At 35.5% G+C, this 21,797-nt stretch overlaps 1 protein-coding gene across 5 annotated transcripts in view; it reads left to right on the top strand.

Moving 5' to 3' along the window:
• LOC126979038 (ubiquitin carboxyl-terminal hydrolase 38) overlaps nt 1–16,035 on the top strand; it is a 63,457-nt gene extending 47,422 nt beyond the window's left edge. For all 5 annotated transcript variants that reach the window (XM_050828213.1, XM_050828211.1, XM_050828210.1 and 2 more), the window contains exons 8-12: nt 910–1,089; nt 6,737–6,811; nt 8,136–8,206; nt 10,841–11,225; nt 12,382–16,035. In XM_050828213.1, coding sequence (XP_050684170.1) covers nt 910–1,089; nt 6,737–6,811; nt 8,136–8,206; nt 10,841–11,225; nt 12,382–12,790 — 1,120 coding nt within the window. In that variant the 3' untranslated portion in view covers nt 12,791–16,035. The remainder of the gene's footprint in view (nt 1–909; nt 1,090–6,736; nt 6,812–8,135; nt 8,207–10,840; nt 11,226–12,381) is intronic.
• The last annotated feature ends 5,762 nt before the right edge of the window (nt 16,036–21,797 follow it).

Genomic DNA, 21,797 nt, shown 5'->3' with positions numbered 1-21,797 from the left:
TATTATTTATTTATTAAATGATTATATTTACAATCCAACAACCCGATATTCACCCCAAAAAATAGCCGTTAAACAAATCAATGCATTAAAAGATAAACTAATATTGAAGTTAATTAAAATTTTCTATAATATATTTGTTTTGATAATAATAACATTATTCGCAGATCGCTAAAATAAGATTTCATATTTCACTTAGAAAAAATAGAATAAACAGAATCCGCTAATTAGCTATGAGCGAGATTTGAAGTCGATCTTGATTCTACAAAGATTATATTTTTTGTTGCAGACTTTATAAAACTTTATTTGTAAATTGTGTTTCGCAGTAGGTACTTTGTCTGTAATATTGAATATTTTTTACGAAAATAAAGGACGAGACGAGCAGGACGTTGGGTTGATGGTTATGGATACGCCCTGCCTATTACAATGCAGTGCCGCTCAGGATTCTCGAAAAACCCAAAAATTCTGAGCGGCACTTCAATTGCGCTCATCACCTTGAGACATAAGATGTTAAGACTCATTTGTCCAGCAATTTCACTTGCTACGGCGCCCTTCAGACCTAAACACAATAATGTTTACACATTACTGCTTCGCGGCAGAAATAGGCGCCGTTGTGCTACCCATAATCTAGCCGGCATCCTGTATCCCACTGGATAAAAAATTAGAAGATAAATTAAATGTAAAAGTTTCTATGGTTACAGTTCGTAAAGTAAACCTCTTAGCTATGGCGTAACATATATAATTGTGCGGCGTGCAGCATATATTTTAATAAATTTAAAGTTTATTTTGCTAATGCACTTGAATGCAGTCAGCCTATAATGCTCAGGCGAATTCTTCCCTCTTGTTTGTCTCATATTGGAAATGTATAATGACACTCGCTATCGCAATAATTTACTTAACCTTTTTTATCAGGTTCAGTACACATGTAATGGTAAACATGAGTGACTTGCCCTACTGGTCGGGAATGGCGGTTCTCTTTGCCAAGATGACTTTCTCGATCGAAACTAAACTAGATCCAGATGAGTTCATCGCTGTGGTCAAATCGCCGATGTTCTCGACGGATCACCAACACGACAGCTCGGAGTTCTTACAGTAAGTGATATAGTAAATAGTTTTTTTATTCTAGATATTTTAATATTGTTTAAGTAATCATTTTACCCCGACTTCAAAAAAGGAGGAGGTTCTCAATTCGTCGGTATGTTTTTTTTATGTTTGTTACCTCAAAACTTTCGCCTGAGTGAACCGATTTTGATAATTATTTTTTTATGTGAAAGCTGCTTCCCGTATGGTCCAATTGTAATTTGGTCCAAATCTGACAATGGCATCCATGAGAAAACCATAAAGTTTTAAATTTGCTATACATACGTATAGCAAAGTGGATGATAAATTTACGAATAACGCGCCAACCGATTTCGATAATTCTATATTTTTATAGGAAAGGATATACTTTTCAAAGATAGTTTGGTGAGAGTTTGGTTAGGTTCTGATTACGGAATCCATGACAAAGTAACGGAACTCTTCAATTCTTAGGAGCAAATTAACGACACTCGGCCGAATCTTTTTTATGCTATTCGGATATTTAAGTCATCTTCCATAACATAGTTATACTCTAGTAATTGTCGTAGTGAAAAATGATGATCAATAGGACAGTAAGTATACAGTAAGGGTACGATTTGTGCCAGAATTTCTAACTGTCTGTAATCAAATTGCAAAGCGCATTGCTGCATTAAAAAATTTAGTATATCTACACATATTAAGACAAATTGTTAGTTAGTGTACTTACTTCAAATTCACTAAAAATCAAAAAAATAAAAAAACATCCAAAAATTACAATAATCTTAACTAGAATTAGATAAATTAATTAGATTGTATAAAAATACGCAATTATTTTTATACATTTTAGTGCATATTATATCTATTGTTTTGGAATAGAGTTTTTGAAGTCGGTTGTGTTTTGTTAAAAATTTTTTACCAACTCACCTTAACTCGAATATAAAATGATTTCCCGAAAATGCCATGTATGCTAAGCATACTTGGTGTATCTCCAGTAGGTACTATCGTCACAATAATAATACATGTTTGTGATATCTGATAATTTGATAAACAGAAGTAAGTAGGGCCTGGGAAAAAACAGGGTTCTCGGGCTCAGGAACCGAGCAGCAACGGGTAACGATTAGTATGCTTCGCTAATTTGAAGTTTGTGCTATATTATATACGATTTTTAGAGCAAATAGCCGTCGCGCATCTCAATGTCAGGTGTAGCGTTATATTGCCAGCTAATAAACCATCGTGGACGTCTTATTGCCGGTCATAGATTTACTCGTGATCTCGACCGTTGGTGCTCCAGACACATCTTGTAGTTATACTTGTGCCTGTATTTTACCGATGCAGAGCGCTCAATTATGTGAGCCCGGGCCATGAGTCCTTCAATATGCTTTTGGTACGGTTGGCATATAAAATTCAATGGAACGCTTGAAGAGATGCCTATAATATATGAAAGTATAAAGCAACAGGGTGTTGTATTAAGGATTGATTTTCTTAGAAGAGGACCGTTTAGAACCTCCTTTAATCCTCTCCGTTGCACAAAAGGGCAGTATAATGATATTTGTTTTGCCAAAGGGCGTTTTGTATAGAATCGTTAGATTACGGAAGGCGGAGTAACGAATACGTTCCTAGTATGAGCGTACCTAATTATATTAAATATATGATAAATTTAATTATAATTATAAAGAAACAAATTGAAAGGATCACATTGAAACAGTCGGGAAAGAGAGAAAACGTTTTATTCTGTTTTTATGTCTCATATTCATATGTCTATCATCATATTTAAATCACAGTTTAAGTATAGTTTAAATGTTTGCCTGTTATATATACGAAGTACGGCTATAAGTTCTACGAATTACATTAACATGTATATTTGGTTCTTGGATATAAATAAAATTAAACTTAGTTACATGTATCTCAAAAAAAAATTCATAGTTTTTTTTTTTGAGTTTTCTTAAAATCTACCTGTCCGAATCGGTCCGAATTGTATTAAAAGTCTTATGCAGGTCAAGACTATGTAGTGTCAATGAAAAAAATTCGAATTAATTGTCGAAAATTCGGGAAGCTAATAGGTTTACCTCGTTTTTCGAAAATCGAGTTTTCATCATTTCAAAGTAGGTAATTTATTGAATAGAGATAAACTTTTGAACACTGAATACATTAATAAATGCGCATTATATCTTATATCTTTAAACGAGCAATTCTTGTATATATATATAAACTGAATGTCGGAAACGGCTCCAACGATTTTAATGAAATTTAGTATACAGGTAGTTTCGGGGGCGAGAAATCAGTCTAGCTAGGTTTTAATTTTATAATATGTAGTTTTATCCGTGTTTTAAATAGAAACAGCTACAATAACATTAGAATACAAAGGTAAATTTCGCCACTATATAAAAAACTATAATAGTTCAGATGGGACAGTGGGTGATCCGGACAGCAGTAGACCCCGGTTCGAATCCGGATGTCCTATTAGTTTTTTTTGTTCAAGTCTTATACATTCTTAAAAATCCGAGCAAGGCTCGGTCGTCCAGATATTTAAAATATAATTTTTAAATCATATTGATCGACGACGTATAGTGCCGGGTCGGTATATTATAGTAAATCTTGTTATTAGCTGTCGCAATCCAGGCTCTCTACATCCTTCAGTAAGTTGAAAGAACTAGTCAAGCTCATAGTCGATAATATTAAATATTAATTATTATTATTTCTAATAAATATAACCATACCACAATAATAGTAAAGGTCTCGGGTTCGAATCCCGGTGGGTGCAATCATTTATATGATGAATATGGATGTTTGTTTCCGAGTCATGGATGTTCATATGTATTTATGTATGTTTATGTAAGTATATTGTATTAAATATATCGTGATCTTGTGCCCATAGTACAGGCTATGCCTAGTTTGGGGCAAGATAATTTGTGTAAAAGTGTGTCAATATTATATTATTATTATTTGTATAACTACAGATTATTAGAATTTTTTATGAGCTGAATGGCACTACTTAATTCTTTATATTCGCAAATGATGTATTTATTCGGTTGCTAAGTCGCATGTAGCCTATTCACACTGCTCGTTTGTTGTGTAACAGCCCTTAAGTCTTTTGCTATCAGAATAATTGAAACTCGAACTGACCGCGTTGGCCCTGTTACTTGCCGAACTTAAAGGATTCCCGTGTCACGTTGTTCACGTGTACAAATATTAGTAAGTGGCCCCCAAAAGTTATGTTACATGATTTTTAAACCTTCATTTTGCGTAAAATTTATTTGATACGTCTAATAATTTAATATCATGTTTGTGATAAACTGTACTTATTTCAATAGTCGCGGAATACTAAATATAATATTTTGTGTTCGTTGGCTTATTTCAAATTACGGCAGTTCGGGGATTATTATAATAGCTTTAATATAATAATATACTCAATATGCTTTGAATTTAGGTATCGTTTCGTTGTCAATTTACTGATTCGGTCCTTCATTTGTATATTAATATTATTCATCTATGTAATATGAGATTAAATAGTAATGTTTCTAGGTGTTACATTAAAACTATCATTCCTTTATCCGTTGGACAAATAGAATTTTGGCTAAATATAAATTTTCCTTTATATATCAATTTTCTTTGATCATTTCATCAGTTCAATTGAATAGGATTTACAAAAATCACTTTGACACTAGGACTAAGGAGAGTTGGGAAAAACTTATTATACTATATATTAATTTATATAATTTATTATATTTTTATTAATTATTTATGTTTATATTTTTTTGTTAATAATAATCAACAATAATTCTTGTTGCCTTATTACACACGACCAATTCAATTAATATCGTCATCAAAGTGTAGCTCAAGCAACTTTTTTCCATATTTTAAGCTATGAAATGAACTCTCATGAGCGTTGCCACACGTCAATATTACTTTGGTACCATTAACAACATGGAAGCACTAATGTATTGCGGCTTAAAGAGAGCCATAACTAGTGACGTACTGGTATTGATCAGGTGAACTACTTAACTGCCTCGTTTTTTCTTATCATAGATAGCATGCACGCTCCTATGATTCCTCTAATCTTGCAAGAGAGCTTAGTAGACAGTGGTCATCTACCATCAGGCGACTCAAAGCTGGTTCATACTTTTATCCTACGAATGGATGATAATTTTAATATAAATTTAATTCCATCTTCCCACTATTTTAATAATATCGCTAATATTTCAAAGGAGTTTCTGATAGAAAGGAATATCTAACAACTAATTGGTTCGCATTTATCGTGTTTTCTATCATAAAGAATTCTTATGAAGCTAATATTAAAAGCCTTGCTAATGGTACACAGGATCCCGTTTACTATGGGAAGGTAATAAAACGCTTTGGAGTAGTTCTTTTTTTAAATTGGTTCAAAAAATTTCTCCAAAATCGGCTTCTATATTATATTCTGCGATTCGTTTTTGAAAATGCAACTGTTTCTTAAATGATTGCGTTTTAAGGCAACTTCATTTAATATTTATTTGTGTATAACAGTCTGTTATTATAAATACTTAATAGGAAGTTTAAAAAATTGCAAAACTTTAATCATTAAAAAGAAATCCTACCAATGCCAAGTAGGTAAATCTTAGGAACAAGTCAGAAGCATTTTTAATTTCCCGCTAAGAAAATTAAAATTTTTTGAAAATTCGTTTTTCGAAAACCGAGTCTTCATCAGATCTCGACGTTTTAAGCGTCCCTGACTATTCCCGCGATGGTGTCCGTACGTCTTTGTGTGTGTGTGTATGTATGTATGGATGCATGTACATCTCTTCTAACTTAACATCGCGGTTTGCGCCATTCGAAAGGGCTTGACCAAACTTAGATTTCGAATACAATTCGGAATGGTAGATTTTGAGATATCTCAAAAAACTACGAATACTTATTTTTGGAATTACTTTTAAACTTCTTTACTGATTGATTCCAAAAACTACTCAGATCTTAACATCAAAAAACCACGTCGATCGCCACCAAGCGGGTCAAAATTTGTTGATTCGTTCGTGATTTATCATCGTTGACGAATAAAACCAAAAAAATGTTTTTTTCGGAATTACTTCGAATTTCCGAGTTCGATCAATTGAAACTCAAAGATTCTTTATGAGGCTCAAATAAACCGCGTGAAAATCGATTTACTCATTCAAGTTATTGCCGTTTGAAAATGCAACCAGACCAACAACACATAATATTTAACTCGAACATAAGTAAAATTTGAAGCGTTTATGGATGGAATTAGCGGGAAGTTGCTGGAATGGCCTTTAGGGTCAACCGTTTTCCCAATTTTTTTACCTCTTGAATGGGTGCTGATTCCACGGTGCCAGGTCGACCTGTTGTATATTGTGCCAGTAATCACAACCATCATGTTCACGAAGCATCCTCACACAAACAATGAATTCGAGCTCTAAAGGTTGATGCATCGAATATACGATAATTTATATTTATACAGTTAATCCGTCATTGTAAAATACTCTATTTGATTGAAAAGAGTTGCTGTTGAATTTCCTGTATGTTCATCTCACGAGCTCAACTTTTTACGAACATTTGGGAAATTTAGTAAGTTAAAAGAAATATTTGACTTTGACTTTATATCACCTCAGACTTATTATGATATGAATGTGCATTCAATATTAACTCCTTGTTCTAATCGGGAATTATTTCAATCGTTAATTTTATTTTGCAGATATTTATTGGAATTGCTTCATACGTACGAATCTCATGGAGCAACAGCGCCTTCGCTGTCCTCATCTACGCATCGGTAATTATTTATTCAATGTACACACACATCCGAGGAAAACATACTTCTTTCTGCTTAAATATATTCTCCAAATCGATTATTTTATTTAAGAGTTAGTTCACGTGTGTGTAAAGAAACTTATTATAGTCCGACAACTACCTCCGCGACCGTCCCACTGGGTGACAGACGGTGGTGGAGACGGGGTACTAAAGATATTAGCAGGTGTTGGGTTACGACAGTCTCACACGTTTCCCTTTTTCGCAACACCAACCGCTACCCGCTTTTCTTAGCACCTTATATACCTTATACTTTTGAATAATAAACATTTAACATGGAAATCGCTAAGTTGCCAATGAACTCATAATAATAGTACATGAAATAGATGTAACAGAAAGTTAACAATATTGTTAAATAATTATTATTACCAACACATAGTCGACAGTTATCAGTACGCACATATCTAAATAAAAAAGTGCACAAATGTTATTATTGTTTTTAATTTCAATTAATAATTTGTTGCTCCAACACTGATGTAATCAACACTTATAAAAAGAACAGGCTGAGGAAACTGTGTAAAAAGAAAGTCAAACGGCTGGTAGTTTTATGGTACGTATTCCAGGGCGAGTCTTAATGCGTAATCCAAGTGTAGTATAATACTTATCAAAGTAATCTTTTTTTATGACATTAAGGGTCGAGTTGTGCAGGACGTTCATCTAATGGTAATTGATACGCCCTGCCCATTACAATGCCGTGCCGCCCAGGATTTTTGAAAAAACCATAAAATTCTGTGCGGCCATTGCGCTTGTCACCGTGAGACATAATAAGATACTAAGTCTCATTTGCCCACTAATTTCACTAGCCCTTCACACCGAAACACAACAATGCTTACACACTTCTGCTTAACGGCAGAAAAAGGCGCCGTTGTAGTACTTATAATCTAGCCGTCATCATATAATGTGATTCAATAAAGAAACGATTCTAAAATAGGGGCTTATACTTAGATTGACAGTTATTACAATAAAGTCTTGGTGGTTAATTTTTAAAATTAATGAACTTCCTGTGTATTTGACATATTACCTATCTACTGTTATAACAATAACAGATATCGAATAGCAAACAGTAATACTTGATAATACAGGGCGTCGTAGAGTCAACGTGAAAACCGATCCTAACTGGTATTTTTTTTTCTGCATACTCTACGCACGCGTGTTATTAAGAGGGCAAAATTGGTGCAAGTGAGATCGAATAATAACCTTCGCCATTTTAGATTTGATTCTTTAATTATGCGGGAAATATGAGCTCTAAAATGGCCGATTTCAAACGGAATTATTATTTTATTCCTTAGTGAAGAGCAGTCTGGAGAGACGAGTCGCGGACGGCGATCGTTGTCACCGCGTCCCGGAAGCAGTAAAGCTGGTAAGTTTAACGTTAGTAATATACTCGTATTTTCAGTTGAGAGAACAATTTAGAGCTGCAGATGGTGCAAAATTTGAGGAAATGCCGTCTCTAGGTGACACCCCATTTAATTATTATTTCCCACGCGCAGTGGTGCAAGAGATCATAGGCAGAGGTGATGACTTAAATCAAATCAAAAAATGCTCAGTTCCGTAAAATTAATAATTTTATGTGGAAAGGGTCAATGTTTTTCTTATATACTAATTTGACTTAATTCCAGGGTTTCAAGTCATCAATGTAATCCGAAATATTATAATGAGCCCTACTAAACAATTTGGCTTTTATAATCGTTTTAAACGATTGATTGACAATTCTCTAAATGGTAGTTTATTATAGAAACCAGGGGCGTGCATTGGTATTCCAGCGCGGTAGGCACTGGAAGTCTGATATTTAAAAATTTTCGTTACTGTTATAAGGATACTATAAGTTCACTTACCAACATTCTTCTGCCGTTCTGTCAGATTGATCGTGTTTTTAACAAGATTTGTCAAATTATTCAAGTCACCGTAACCAGTATCATTCCACACAGTTTTCGTTGTAGAAAATAAACAGCAGGGGAAGCAGAACAATAAATTGGAATGGTGGCATCCAGCTGGCCAAGTGTATTTTTCGTAATACTTGGTATTGAAATATCTCATAATTTTACCTTTTTGTTAGAGTTAAACTAATATTTTTGCCTTGGTCTATAAAGAGAAACAATTTTTATTTTATCTACGAACGAAAATTGTGCAAAAGAATACATACCTAATTTATGTAAACAAGTTGTATTTTCGCCACAATCCCGACAGTGGAATTCCTCCATTATATTTTAATTCCTTACTAGTTATCTATTTTAAACACACAACACACAGCAACTTCTTTTTTTTTCAATACAAAAGCTAAATATAATTAACAATAAACAAATCAACACAAAACAAATAACTAATGTTATTAGCTTAATTATTCACGCCCGTATAAGTACACGAATGACGAAAACACAATAACTTAAAAAACGTCGCTGTCATTGTTGATTAGTGAACAATATATTTTTATATATATACATATATATACATATTATATATCTCACAATCATGAATCATGTCATGTGCGATGTCAACACTCTTATGTGAGCGCAATAAGGTTGAAACTCGGACACTAAGCGAACGAGACACGTCATAATAATTACTCATAAATCTTATGTAGGTATAATAAAAATTTCTTTCATAGGTTTAATTCGTGATCCACACGCCATATCACAAAAATTGAATTGAATTAATTCGTGACAGCTAATTGTCATTTCGAAGTGTCATAAGCATGCCTACCCCGGATGTGTTATAGATGTCAAATTGCGATGCTTATATTTAACGATAACGATATACATAGTAATTGTATATTTTTTGCTGTGGTCGTGTAACCTTGACAAATAATTTTTGTTATAGAAATTGAACGTATTCTACTAGCCTTTAGTAAGCATTATCGGAACTGCTTACTTTAGGTATTTAGTACATCGCGTAACGAAAAACTTAGGTACTGGTTGGGTGTTCAATAGAAGTTCGATTATAGAATAAAGGAACTAAATTTATCTAAATCATCTTGGAATCTAGTGTAGGTATATTATTTAGACTCTAAATATGGTAGGTAGGCTATGCCTATTGGCATATATGGAATGCACGCCCCTGATAGAAACGTATACAATGTCCCATAAAAGATTGCCTAATTTTGTGGAGGCTATATTGTGTGTACCTTTACAGAAGCCGTCAATGTTTTTGAGGACATATAACAGTTTCTCATACATATATTGTGATGTTACTGTTAGAATTCCAATTTCTTTGAATTTCTCTGTAGGCCCTACAAGAATCTATAGCTAGTAATAGCTCTTATATCCCTCTTTTGTAAAATAAAATGTTATTATTCTCTGCCGTTTTATCGTCATCGTCGTGTCCATAAAAGAGAGATTCACATACTAATTTTTTCTATATTTATTTTCATTGCTCATAAAAAGTAAAACTATAACTAAGCCGCTGTCTCAGCGATACGCATGATGTGCACGAGCACGCGGCGATTATTAGCTGTGTGGATTCATTTGTTTGACAAAGTATGTTTACGTTTCCACTGCAGCACATTCAATACAGGAATATGACCCCAAGACTATGTATAGCGTATAGTATAACCACTACGGAGACAGCGGTGAGCTATGTCAGCGCTTAAGCGAGCATGCCACGCATGTAACAATAACGTCAATTATTAATGATCCATAGCGTGTCCGTGGGCTGCATGGACACATTCACATACATTTTCTTGTAAAGCGAAGCTTATCACACGTGCGTAGACTCCGTGCGCCGCGGTGGGACACATTCGGCAATCATCATCATCATCAGCCGGAAGACCTCCACTGCTAGACAAAGAACTCCATGACAATCGGTCCTGCGCTGCCCTCAACCAACGTATTTCAGCGATCTTGATCACAGCGTCTTCACATTCAGCAATATTTATTCTTATTTATTTATTGGTAATCAACAGCGTGACAGTAGACCTTAATAAACAATAATATAAAACATAATTCTTGAGGCCATTATAGATTACTCGTATTGACAATATTATTTATTTTTATTGCAGCGTGTTCTTTAAAACGTCCAATGGAAAGCGAATCGGGATCGACCAGGAAACGTTCTCGTGCTAAGGAGCTGGATCAGCCCCTTTATAAATCTAGTGTCGACTCATTATTCTCTGGCATATTGTTCACTCGGATTGAGTGTGTCCAATGCCGTTCCTCCTCAATTTCCCGGGACATGTTTCGCGACCTTCAACTGGCTTTCCCCGAGAAACAGCAAGGGTCCCAGTACAGTGTGCAGGGCCTCTTAGACTACTACTGCGCTAAGGAAAAACTTACTGGCGACAATAAGTATAAGTGCTCCTGCTGCGGAAGTCTTCAAGATGCTGAGAGGAGCGTCGCTATAGAAATTACTCCAAAGTTTCTAGTATTAGTTCTGAAAAGTTTTAAGTAAGTATCAATCATACTTTTCGTACCTGAAATGTTTATGAACACCATAAAGCAATTTGCTTAATTTAAAAAGTTGCGTATTGAATTAGTTGCTGCACGATATGATATTGAAAACATCAGTCTTATTAATAAACGCAGTGTAAAGTTACTCCTAATTTTAAAATCGTGCCTCTAATTCTAGTGTGCCCAAAGGTAAGATAAAGACAGAAAAATGTAAACTTCGAATAACTTTACTTCGCATGTATTAATAACTCAGAATATGTTGAATAGATTCCTTTTTGTCTATTATCTTATGCTTAGGTGCTTTATACGACTAGATAGAGCCTCTGGTTGTCAGAACAACAGGCCAGGTTTATTACTTTAGTGTGCATGACAGCTATGTCTTACACTCGCGATATATAAGTAACTTTTTTTAGAGTGCGTGCGTTGCTGAAAATTGGGGTTAACAGTTCGCCACTATTTGTGTTTGTTGTTTACAGGCTATTAAAACGTATAAATTATATAAGAGTAAAATGCAAAATAGACAATTTTTTTTTTCTATTAGAGTATCGTTAACTGTAACATTGTATTGTATATAACACACATTACAATGATTACAACATAACAATTTGAACCCAATTAAGATAAAACAAAAATAAAGTAGAAATATCATGTCATCTAAAAATAAAAACAGTGGGCGTGATCGCAGCAATTAATTTATCGGAGACAGCTGGGCGAAATAATTATCGGAAACCTTAGGAAATAACTTCTATCCCGCGTGCACTCAATGTTTTCCAGAAGAATTTATCTGACTATATTAAGGTACGAATTCCAGCACCGGAAATTACGTCAAAATACTAAATACCACCCGCATCACGTCGACATCTGGCATTCCACAACCGCGCGTTTTGTAAGAAATGTCTTGCCTCGCACAGTCACTTTGGCGAATCAATGGCCGGCTGCTGTTTTCCCAAACCGATACGACTTAGGGACCTTCAAGAAAAGAGCATACTGCCACCTTACAGGCCGGCAACGCATCTCTTGACACTTGTTGTTGCGGATGTCCATGGGCGGTTGCCTCACCACTCCCCATGCTCCCGTTTGCCTCTTATTATATAAAAAAAAAACTGATGATCTGTGTTGTACAATTTTTGTGATGCCTTGTTTGATATTGCAGGTTTGATGCGAAACTTCAAGTGCAAAAGAAGCTTTTGCATTCTGTTCACCACAACCTGTCGGTAACATTGCCAACAGTGCGAACTCAACAGAGCCTTAACTCGTACGTACTGTTCGCTGCCGTCATTCACTCCGGGAGCGCACTAGACTCCGGACATTACTACACTATGGTGAAAGACCAGGGCAATTGGTACATATGTAACGATGACATAGTTACAAAAGCTGATGAAAAAGAGTTGAGTAATCTAAAAGTGCCCGATACACCATATATACTGTTCTACCGGCGCAGTGATGTGGAGGAGGGAACCTACCCTGCACTATACAGCCTCTCGCAAAAGTTACAAGACCAACTGATGGCGCATAACAAAAAGTACGAGACCTTGCGAAATATCGCTCGCAAGTGTCCATGACGGTTAAGGTCCTCGAAGAACATAGACTTCTCAGTGTTTGATGCTGAATAGACTCAATTGTCGACGTAGAACACAAGTGTCGTGATACGACAACGATATGACGTTTCTGTGTACGTTCTCTGTGGCGCCCTCACATAAACCGGCTGCATACATCTCTATGATCTCATCCAACAGCGCTCAGCAAGTGTGTCAATAACTTTACACTAGTCATTGAACTAATTGGTCTGTTACGAATAAGTGAAGGGGTGAGCCCCTGACAATTATATTTGTACCCGGAGATAGTGTAGATTTAAAAAATAATTTATAAGTTTCCTATTGCGTGATGGACTGTGTTCTATTGCATCAGACCTTTAATGGCGCGCTTAATGTAAAGATATATTATTATATAAGCCACTAATATTATTAAGATGTAGTTTTATTCTAAATCGATGTATTCAATATATTTATCTACACCCATGCTTTAAATCCTCTATTAATAGTTATTTATGCAACTGTTGTGTAATAAGGGGTATTAAAACACGAATGTGGGTGATAATCGTATCATATGAGTGTTTTAATACCTAATTATCAACAGTTGCATACAAGACTTTATCTACACCCAGAATATGAATCCTCAAAAAGATTCTGAAACAGGTAGCTTACTGCTAACATTAAAACAGCCAGTCCTAGTAGTTACCTAAAATCATCCATTACTGATTATATACAAATAAACTAAGCATTAATAAAATAATTATTTATTTTAGTAGTAATTTACATTTCGTATAGCACAATTATTAATATTCACTTGAATATTATTGGAGCGTTTAAAATATCCGGCAAAACTTGAGTCGCTCATTTTTTCAAGAAAAATGGCGGGGTTTCGAGTAACCTACTTTTTTTTACGGCGCGCAACGTTCTGGTAGTGTGGAACGTGCGTAAACGAAAATGTTCTTTTTTTGAAATTAATACTGATACTACGCATCGAGCAATAAGAATGTGGCGGTTTGTTGATACTCTTTGCGCATGAAGGGATCGAAAAAAAACCAAGGAGTGTTGTTATGAAATTCAGTACAACATTACAACACTCGTTTGGATGATGTAATGGTAATTATGACATTGGGTTTTTTAATGTTGGTAATAAGCTAACTGTTTCAGAATCTTTAATGAAGGATTTAAAGCATGGATGTAGATAAAGATTCTGAAACAGTTAGCTTATTACCAACATTAAAACACCCACTGTCGTAATAACCATTACATCATCCAATTGAGTGTTGTAATGTTGTACTGTATTCCATAACAACACTCCTTGGTTTTTTTTCGATCCCTGCATGCGCAAAGAGTTTCAACAATTTGTATGTAATCAGTAATGGATGATATTAGGTTACTACTAGGACTGACTGTTTTAATGTTAGCAGTAAGCTAACTGTTTCAGAATCTTTTAGAGGATTCATATTCTGGGTGTAGATAAAGTCTTGTATGCAACTGTTGATAATTAGGTATTAAAACATTCATGTGATACTATTATCACACTCGGCTTCGCCCGTGTGATAAACCCACATTCGTGTTTTAATACCCCTTATTTCACAAAAGTTGCATAAATAACTATAATTTTACGGCGTGAGGATAGTTTAACAATACGGATTAATAACAAGAACTTAAAATGAACTGAAAATACAAATTTATTTTTTATTTTGAAGTAGTTTTTTTATTTAAGAGCCGTCAATTAACCATAAGGGGTCCAAGAACGGGGCTTCTTGTGACATATCTTTCTAAATATTTAAAATTAGTACCCACCTGTGCTGGGAACATCTGAGAGGCTGGAAGTTCCGTTCCAGGTTCGACAGGCTTATTGTCAATTTTGCCGTATTTGTTTTTTCAATATTTTCAAGGTGCATGACTCGAGCAAGCATAGATTTAGCCTAAGAACTGTAAGGGATATCCATTAATACTTTTTTATGCCGTTTTTATCAATTTTTCAAAGTACCTCTTCCGCTCTGGTAGCTTGATAACGTGGCGAGGTTTTAGTTCAACCTCCCCTCTCCTCCCAAAAAATCTTATTAATTTTAAATATTTACTTAAAGTAGAGTATATCTTTGTAGCAGGCATCAAGTAGCAGAGACAACTGGCATAAACATAATTATGTAAAGAAGAAGGGAATAGGAAAAATGTGTATTACATAAAAGAGCTTGTACATTTTATTCAAAATGTACGAATCTACGAATATGAAACCTCGGAAGACACTCTCAATCACGCACCCAACGAAATTTGGTATACAAATAAAATTTGAATACAAAATTTTATGAACGATGCGGGACTCCACCCCACAACCTCTGGCGTTCCATGCCAGTGCTCTGCCAACTGAGCTAACCGTTCGAGTGACGTATCGTCATAAAATCTGTTATGCATTTTTTTCAACTCCCAGGTTGTGGCTTCGTCTACAGGATCTACTTTACAGTTGATAACCTGCTCAACCCCATCATTTGCTTATTAGGTAATTGAGTTGAGATGTCGCTCTCTAAAATTTTGTTTTCAAATTTTATTTGTGTATTAATCCTAGAAGTTCATTTTTAAAACATAACAAATTATTGAAATTTGGTATTTCGTGATATTTCTTCTTAATTCCCCTCTTCAATACTCATGTGTTAATGGACAATCCCAAATTCGGAAATTCCTGCGGCGACAATGTCGTGTTGTGTGAGAAACTTGGAATGGCTAGTTCAGTGTCGCTGAGGATATTGCTTTAGTTATAATATTTTAATATTACATAAATATATTCCAACATATTTAATTTGTAAAAATTAAAGTTGTACTGGTCATTTAAATCAAATAGTGTTAAGTTGGTAACACTCCTTCTCCTTTTCATATTATCACCGCCCTGATAAACGGAAAATACTTCAAATATATATGATTGTGTTGTCGTAATTCTGATAACTTAAACTAAAACACCTACCTAAATGTTTGATGGTTTAATAAGGCTAATTGTTAAATGTTGTGTCAATAAACTAAGATTACTACTGTAATATAGCTGATATACATGACCATATATTCAATGAAGTATTATGGGGTGGTGGAACTTATAAGTTTCAGACGGCTGGTCACCGTTGGAACACGCAAATCTGTTAATTGCATGCATAACAGATTGCTATGTGGCAATATAGCTAGGAATTTCTAATAAGTAAAATTATTATATAAAACCATAATTTTACAAAAGTTTTATTTAAAAATTATGTGTTTTTGTCTACCTTAAATAAATTACTTGCATGATGTGATTTGTTTTTTTTTCCTTATATTATATTTTAAAATATTAGTCAAGCATAATATTTAATTACTAATATGATAGGAAAATAAGACTGCCGGCTGCGAACCTGAGAATTTATTATTGAAATATTAGTATTAATACTCACACAGAAGCATCGAGCAGTTTTATTTCATATTAAATGTTCTCAAAAACGTTATGAACGTCCTGACATATTAATTCAACCAATAATCTAAGGATTCGGGACTCCGATAGCTGCCATCAGCTGTGCAGCGAGTCAAACTACAAAGCCTTTGAGTAAAATGCCGACAATCGCGGATTTAGAATTATTGATTTACACTCAAGTTATTCACCTGTCTACTCGCTTATGGATCACATGTGCAAATTTTGTGCTCGCGTCATTTGCATGTTTTTCGGTGTTTGTGTGAGTGGGCTGCACTTTATCACTTCCACTCTGCGCGCTGACGCAGGCTAGCCGCGGTTACCAAACACCTTGTAGGAGGAAGTGTTGGAGTTGTTCGCCGATAACACGATAAACAGGTCAAATTATTTACGATTTTTGCATGAGGATCTAAGCGAGCAGTTAACTAGTTATTTTTGCGCGCTTCACGAATACCCAGAAATGGTACGGTTGGACCGCGCGAGGCCTTGATGCTTGTCTCCTGACCTCACGGCGCTTTCTTTTATCTTTGGGGACACACAAAAGTTGCGACACTGAAGAGGAAATGAGAGCCCGGATCGTTACTGTTATGGATACCAGTCTTACACGACGGTGCTACAACGGGTCCGCGCTAATGTCGTGAAACTTTGCACAAAATGTATCAAAGTCGGAGGCGGTCACGTCAAGGACAACCTGCGGTTGAGAGACCCTCAGCAAGTGTTATGTCCACTTATAAATTAAGTGTTTTGAGAACGTAATTTTTGTTCTTTAACAATCGTCAAATAAAACATTCATTCATAACAGCCCTATCCAGCTTCTCGACAACACCAACCTATTGAGAAGACTCAAAAGAACCTTTTGAGTTAATGTAGTGAGAAGCTACTGTAATATAGTGAAAGTAACATACAGTACTAATTGTAAAGAATACAAGAACATAGTGTCTTCCCCTTAATAAAGACAATAAGAATAGTGCTAATTTTCTTAGTTTTACTCATAGTATATTGATGAAAATAATTTAACCACGAACACGTTCAAAAGACGGGAGTGCCATAGAAAATTATGAGAAGTGTCGCTTGTATGAAATGCGTACTAAATCTTGATACCAATATAATTACCTAATGACGTAATAGCAGGGCTGCAAGCAGCTCGAATTGTCTAGGACCCAGTACTCTGTGAACGGCTGGACCACTTAGCGTTGCGTAGAGACGTCGCTTCATTGTGTGACTTCTACCGCATTTATCACGGGGAGTGTTCCGAAGAGCTGTTTAACCTAATTCCTACCGCCGAATTCCACCTTCGCACGACACGCCACAAGTTAGGATATCATCCTCACCATCTGGATGTGTGGCGGTCCTCCACAGTGCGGTTTACAAGGAGCTTTCTTCCACGTACTACAAAGCTGTGGAATGAACTTCCTTGTGCGGTGTTTCCGGGACGATACGACATGGGTACCTTCAAAAAAAGCGCGTACACCTTCCTTAAAGGCCGGCAACGCTCCTGTGATTCCTCTGGTGTTGCAAGAGAGTGTGGGCGGCTGTGATCACGTAACAACAGGTGACCCGTACGCTCATTTGTCCTATTCCCTAAAAAAAAAAAGGGTTGGAATCAATCCATAATTTTTATCGATAGTTAACTATATGAAAATAATATGTATATTCTTATATCGAAAGTTACATTAATATAAATATGGTCTAATTTTAAGATGGACCTAAGCCAAGTGTAACTCATTTGCCGCCATTGTTTTTAGTACGCGTTTCATAAATACGTTAATACAGTAATACGTTATAGACAGTTGCGGCAGGCTGGTCTGCAATGAAAGGAGTTAGTCCTTGTGTTGTGTATGGTTGTTACCTGTGGTTGATACGCAACATTAGCTGACGAAAGCTGTGCACGTTTAAAATTAAATGGGATTTTATTAGGAATGATATAAATACTATCGTTTGTTTTTCTTGACTTTCAATATCTTCAAAGATAGCTGTTATGCCTTCGTACACACTCTACACTGTGGTGAAAGTAGAGGTACACGAAATTTAAAAACTATAAACATACAACTTTTATTTATTTATCATATTATATCGGACTGAACGCATTGTCAATAAATTCATCGTACAAAATTAAATTACCTCCACGAAAACCAAAATAAAGATTCACAATTTATTTCTACATTACATCTATATTATCAATAATACATATAAAAATTTCGTGTCTCGTTCATTTTCCCGCGATGAACTCCAAAACTACTGTACCGTTTTTAATGTGATTTTGTACACGGAGTGCAGTTTGTTCTTACTTAAGAGTTTGGGCAGTTTTTATATCGTTTTGTGATACCTAATTAATTACAACTTAGGCTTTCATATTTTATTTATGCGTGATATTTCTGTGATATATCTTTGATGTAGGTAGATAGATTATCTTATAAATATATTTACAATACTACGACTACATAAAATTAAAACTATCATTACGTGGAAGCGTACCAAGATTACTGGCAGCATTACCGCGTTGGATAGCAAGGCTGATCCGTTGACCGAAATAGCTGCCAGCGCTTGGGTCTCCAGTATTATTGAGGCGCGAAGATAGTATTTTGAACATTATCCGCGCCTCTGGGCCCCACGGGCCAAGTGTCTCGACACCAAACGGCACAAAGATGTATGACTCACTGAGGCCAACATATTTGCGACGCTTGCTGTCTTCGGCAGTCGAAGCAGCAGCCCCAGCACCAACTAACGTAACTTGGACATGAGAAGGAGCCAGAGTGTCGACGCAAGTAGCGTCCCACACCAGCGCCCTTCCCCGTGCCCAAGCCACCAGCGTCATTCCATCAAGACGCTTGCCATCGCGGCGAGTAATACCATTTGGCTCTAAAACAGCTACAGGTAGTAGCAGGTACTAGCAGCAGATCCCTACATTAACTAAATAATTGTTGTCGTAAAGACTGTAAGTCCACTATTTTCATAATTAACAGGTAAGGATTAAAAATCTTTCCATTTGTAAAATGTATACAATGATCTGTTTAAATCTAAAGGAAAACGGACACGCAATACAGCCTTAATATTAAACAGCATTAGTTATTTTAGTTTTCATTTCACAATATTAAACTACTAAAATTTATATCTTTAACAATAAAGTAACCTTTTGAGATTGTATTGTTTGCTGATAGTAATTTACTTATTTTTAAACTAAAACACGTGCAGATATTGATGACGAGGTGAACAATACACAATGCAAAGATAGTGCGTTGATTTGAGACGAATAATCTTTACTTAAACAGTAAGAAAGTAAAGTCCTCGAATGGCAACCACGTTCCGGTAGACGTTGTGTTGGTAGGGCCCCCACAAGATGGACCGACGATCTAGTAAAGATTGCCGAAATACGTTGGATAAGGGCAGTGCAGAACCAATCGTCATGGAGGCCTTTGTCCAACAGTGGACGACTTCCTGCTGAAATGGTGATGATGCAACAGTAAAGAAACAAAGTGTTTACGGATCATTACACCAAACACAGCGACAAACCAACGTCCTTATAAATGACGAGAGTATGGAAAAGAAAGTGAGGTCCACATATTGCCCAACTAGCAAAATATAGTCTAGAATTATAGTTCTGCTTCATACGCCGCTAGTAAGATTAGAGAGGATACGAATCTTGCTATGGCTAGATGTGTGCTTCAGTTTTTTTCACAGCATCATGACGTACGGTATTTTACTTTGGGGTCATCCTGCTGACATTAATGTAGTGTCTGCACTGCAAAAGAGAGCTGTTCGTGCTACATATCACCTTGGTTATACACAGTCACTCAAAGAAAAAAAAAATATTATGTCAGTACATGAATGAAAATTTGATATAGGTACGTTCACAAAAATCGTCACCTTTTTGCTCTAAATATGGATTTTCCTTATTATAACACTAGAAATAAGGGAATGCTTGTAACTAATTCTAGTAGGCTTCGTAATATACATAATAGCTTTAGGGGTAAATGTATACACTTTATATAGAGTCCCAGTCGCTGTTCAGGTGTTATCCATAATTAAATTTAAATGTCTAATTAAAAATCGCTGTGTCGTAAATGTTATTATCCCACTTCTGAATATCTAAGTGATAGGACAGCCTGGGACTTGTTTATGATTGGACTATAGCAATAGCAATGACAGTACAATACTGCATTATTATATTTCATATTATTTATTATTTTATTAAAAAGAGAGCAAAAAATAATGCTAGTAGAGTTTCTTGCGCCGTTTCTTCTCTCTCAGAATGCCATTTGTTTCCGAAGCGGTGGTATTGTTTGTATTGACACCAATAAGAATTCTAAAAGATTCAATTTTAAGAAAATAAATGCCTTTAAAAAAATGCCTTTTATAAAAAATAAATGCATTTTGAAAATAAATATCTTATAATGAATACATAGGTATCAATCCCTACGCTCTGATTATAACGTATTGTCTTGACTGATAGGTACTTGTCTGTCAAGGTACGGACAGACGTGCTCAAAAAAAGCTTGCTTTTAAGTATGCTTAAAGTGAGCATGCTCATGCAACTGTTCACATTTGGCAGCAATAAGCATGCTTGCTTAAGCATACTCATAAAAAAGCATGCTCAAAGCAAACGTACCGGACAGACGTGCTGCTATTTGGCACCAGGCTCTTGGACAAAATGGATGTACAAAGATAAAGTGACAGTGATATCCATACAGAACTCAATAAATTAATCATATACACCCGCCGCGGACCGAGATCAAATCGATAATAGCATGCTAATAAGCAAATCTGTTCAGACGCGCTCGGAGAACGCCCCCGTCTACCCGCGCCTCAGGTAGCATGCTCGAAAATCAAACGTCGATTGATTTTTAAGCACGCTCTAAATAAGTATGCTCATTACAGTACACACGTGCTACTATGAGCACATGCTCAATAAAAGCATGCTTTCGTGCTAGTAATGAGCACGTCTGTCCGTACCTTTATACGAATTCACAGACGCCGAGCTTTATGAAGTGAGCGCAATGATGCTGCTTCTCAGATTTTATGTTTATTAAATGCATATAACATGCTTTAGATAAATAACAAAGGCACCTGGGATTAACAGACGCTCAAAGTCTCTTCAAAGCTCAAAAGTTGAAATGAAACGACAAATACCTAACTAAATTCCTGTATGAAATGAAACCCGGATGCTATAAAGTTGGAAAACATTCCCGTGAAACACTCATTTCAATTTCATGAAATCCGACTTTCAAATAATGAAAACAGAATGAAATCCTAAACCCTTTGTGAAATACTTCAGTAGAACTTGCTTGCATTACAGAGAGTAATTGAAGCGACGCGGATGCTTACAGGCAATGAAAGGCAGACGACGATATCAACTTATTGTATGAGTTGCAATGTTGGATTATAATGGTTGGATATGAATTAATGGGTAATCGTTAAAAATATTTAGGTAGGTAGGTATAAATTAAAAATTAAACAGTTCGTTAAATCATCAGAAACAAGAGGAAACACTGAGACATGACACCAGTACTTTATAAAAGTATTTTACCTATTAATATATTTTTACTTATTACAATGTACAAGAAAAGGTACTCACTAAATATTGTTTTCTCCATTATCTTTTCAATTCAAAAC

The sequence above is a fragment of the Leptidea sinapis genome, chromosome Z (genome assembly GCF_905404315.1).
Source record: "Leptidea sinapis chromosome Z, ilLepSina1.1, whole genome shotgun sequence".
In the NCBI taxonomy this organism is placed as follows: domain Eukaryota; kingdom Metazoa; phylum Arthropoda; class Insecta; order Lepidoptera; family Pieridae; genus Leptidea; species Leptidea sinapis.
This window is presented reverse-complemented; position numbering and strand designations above follow the sequence as displayed.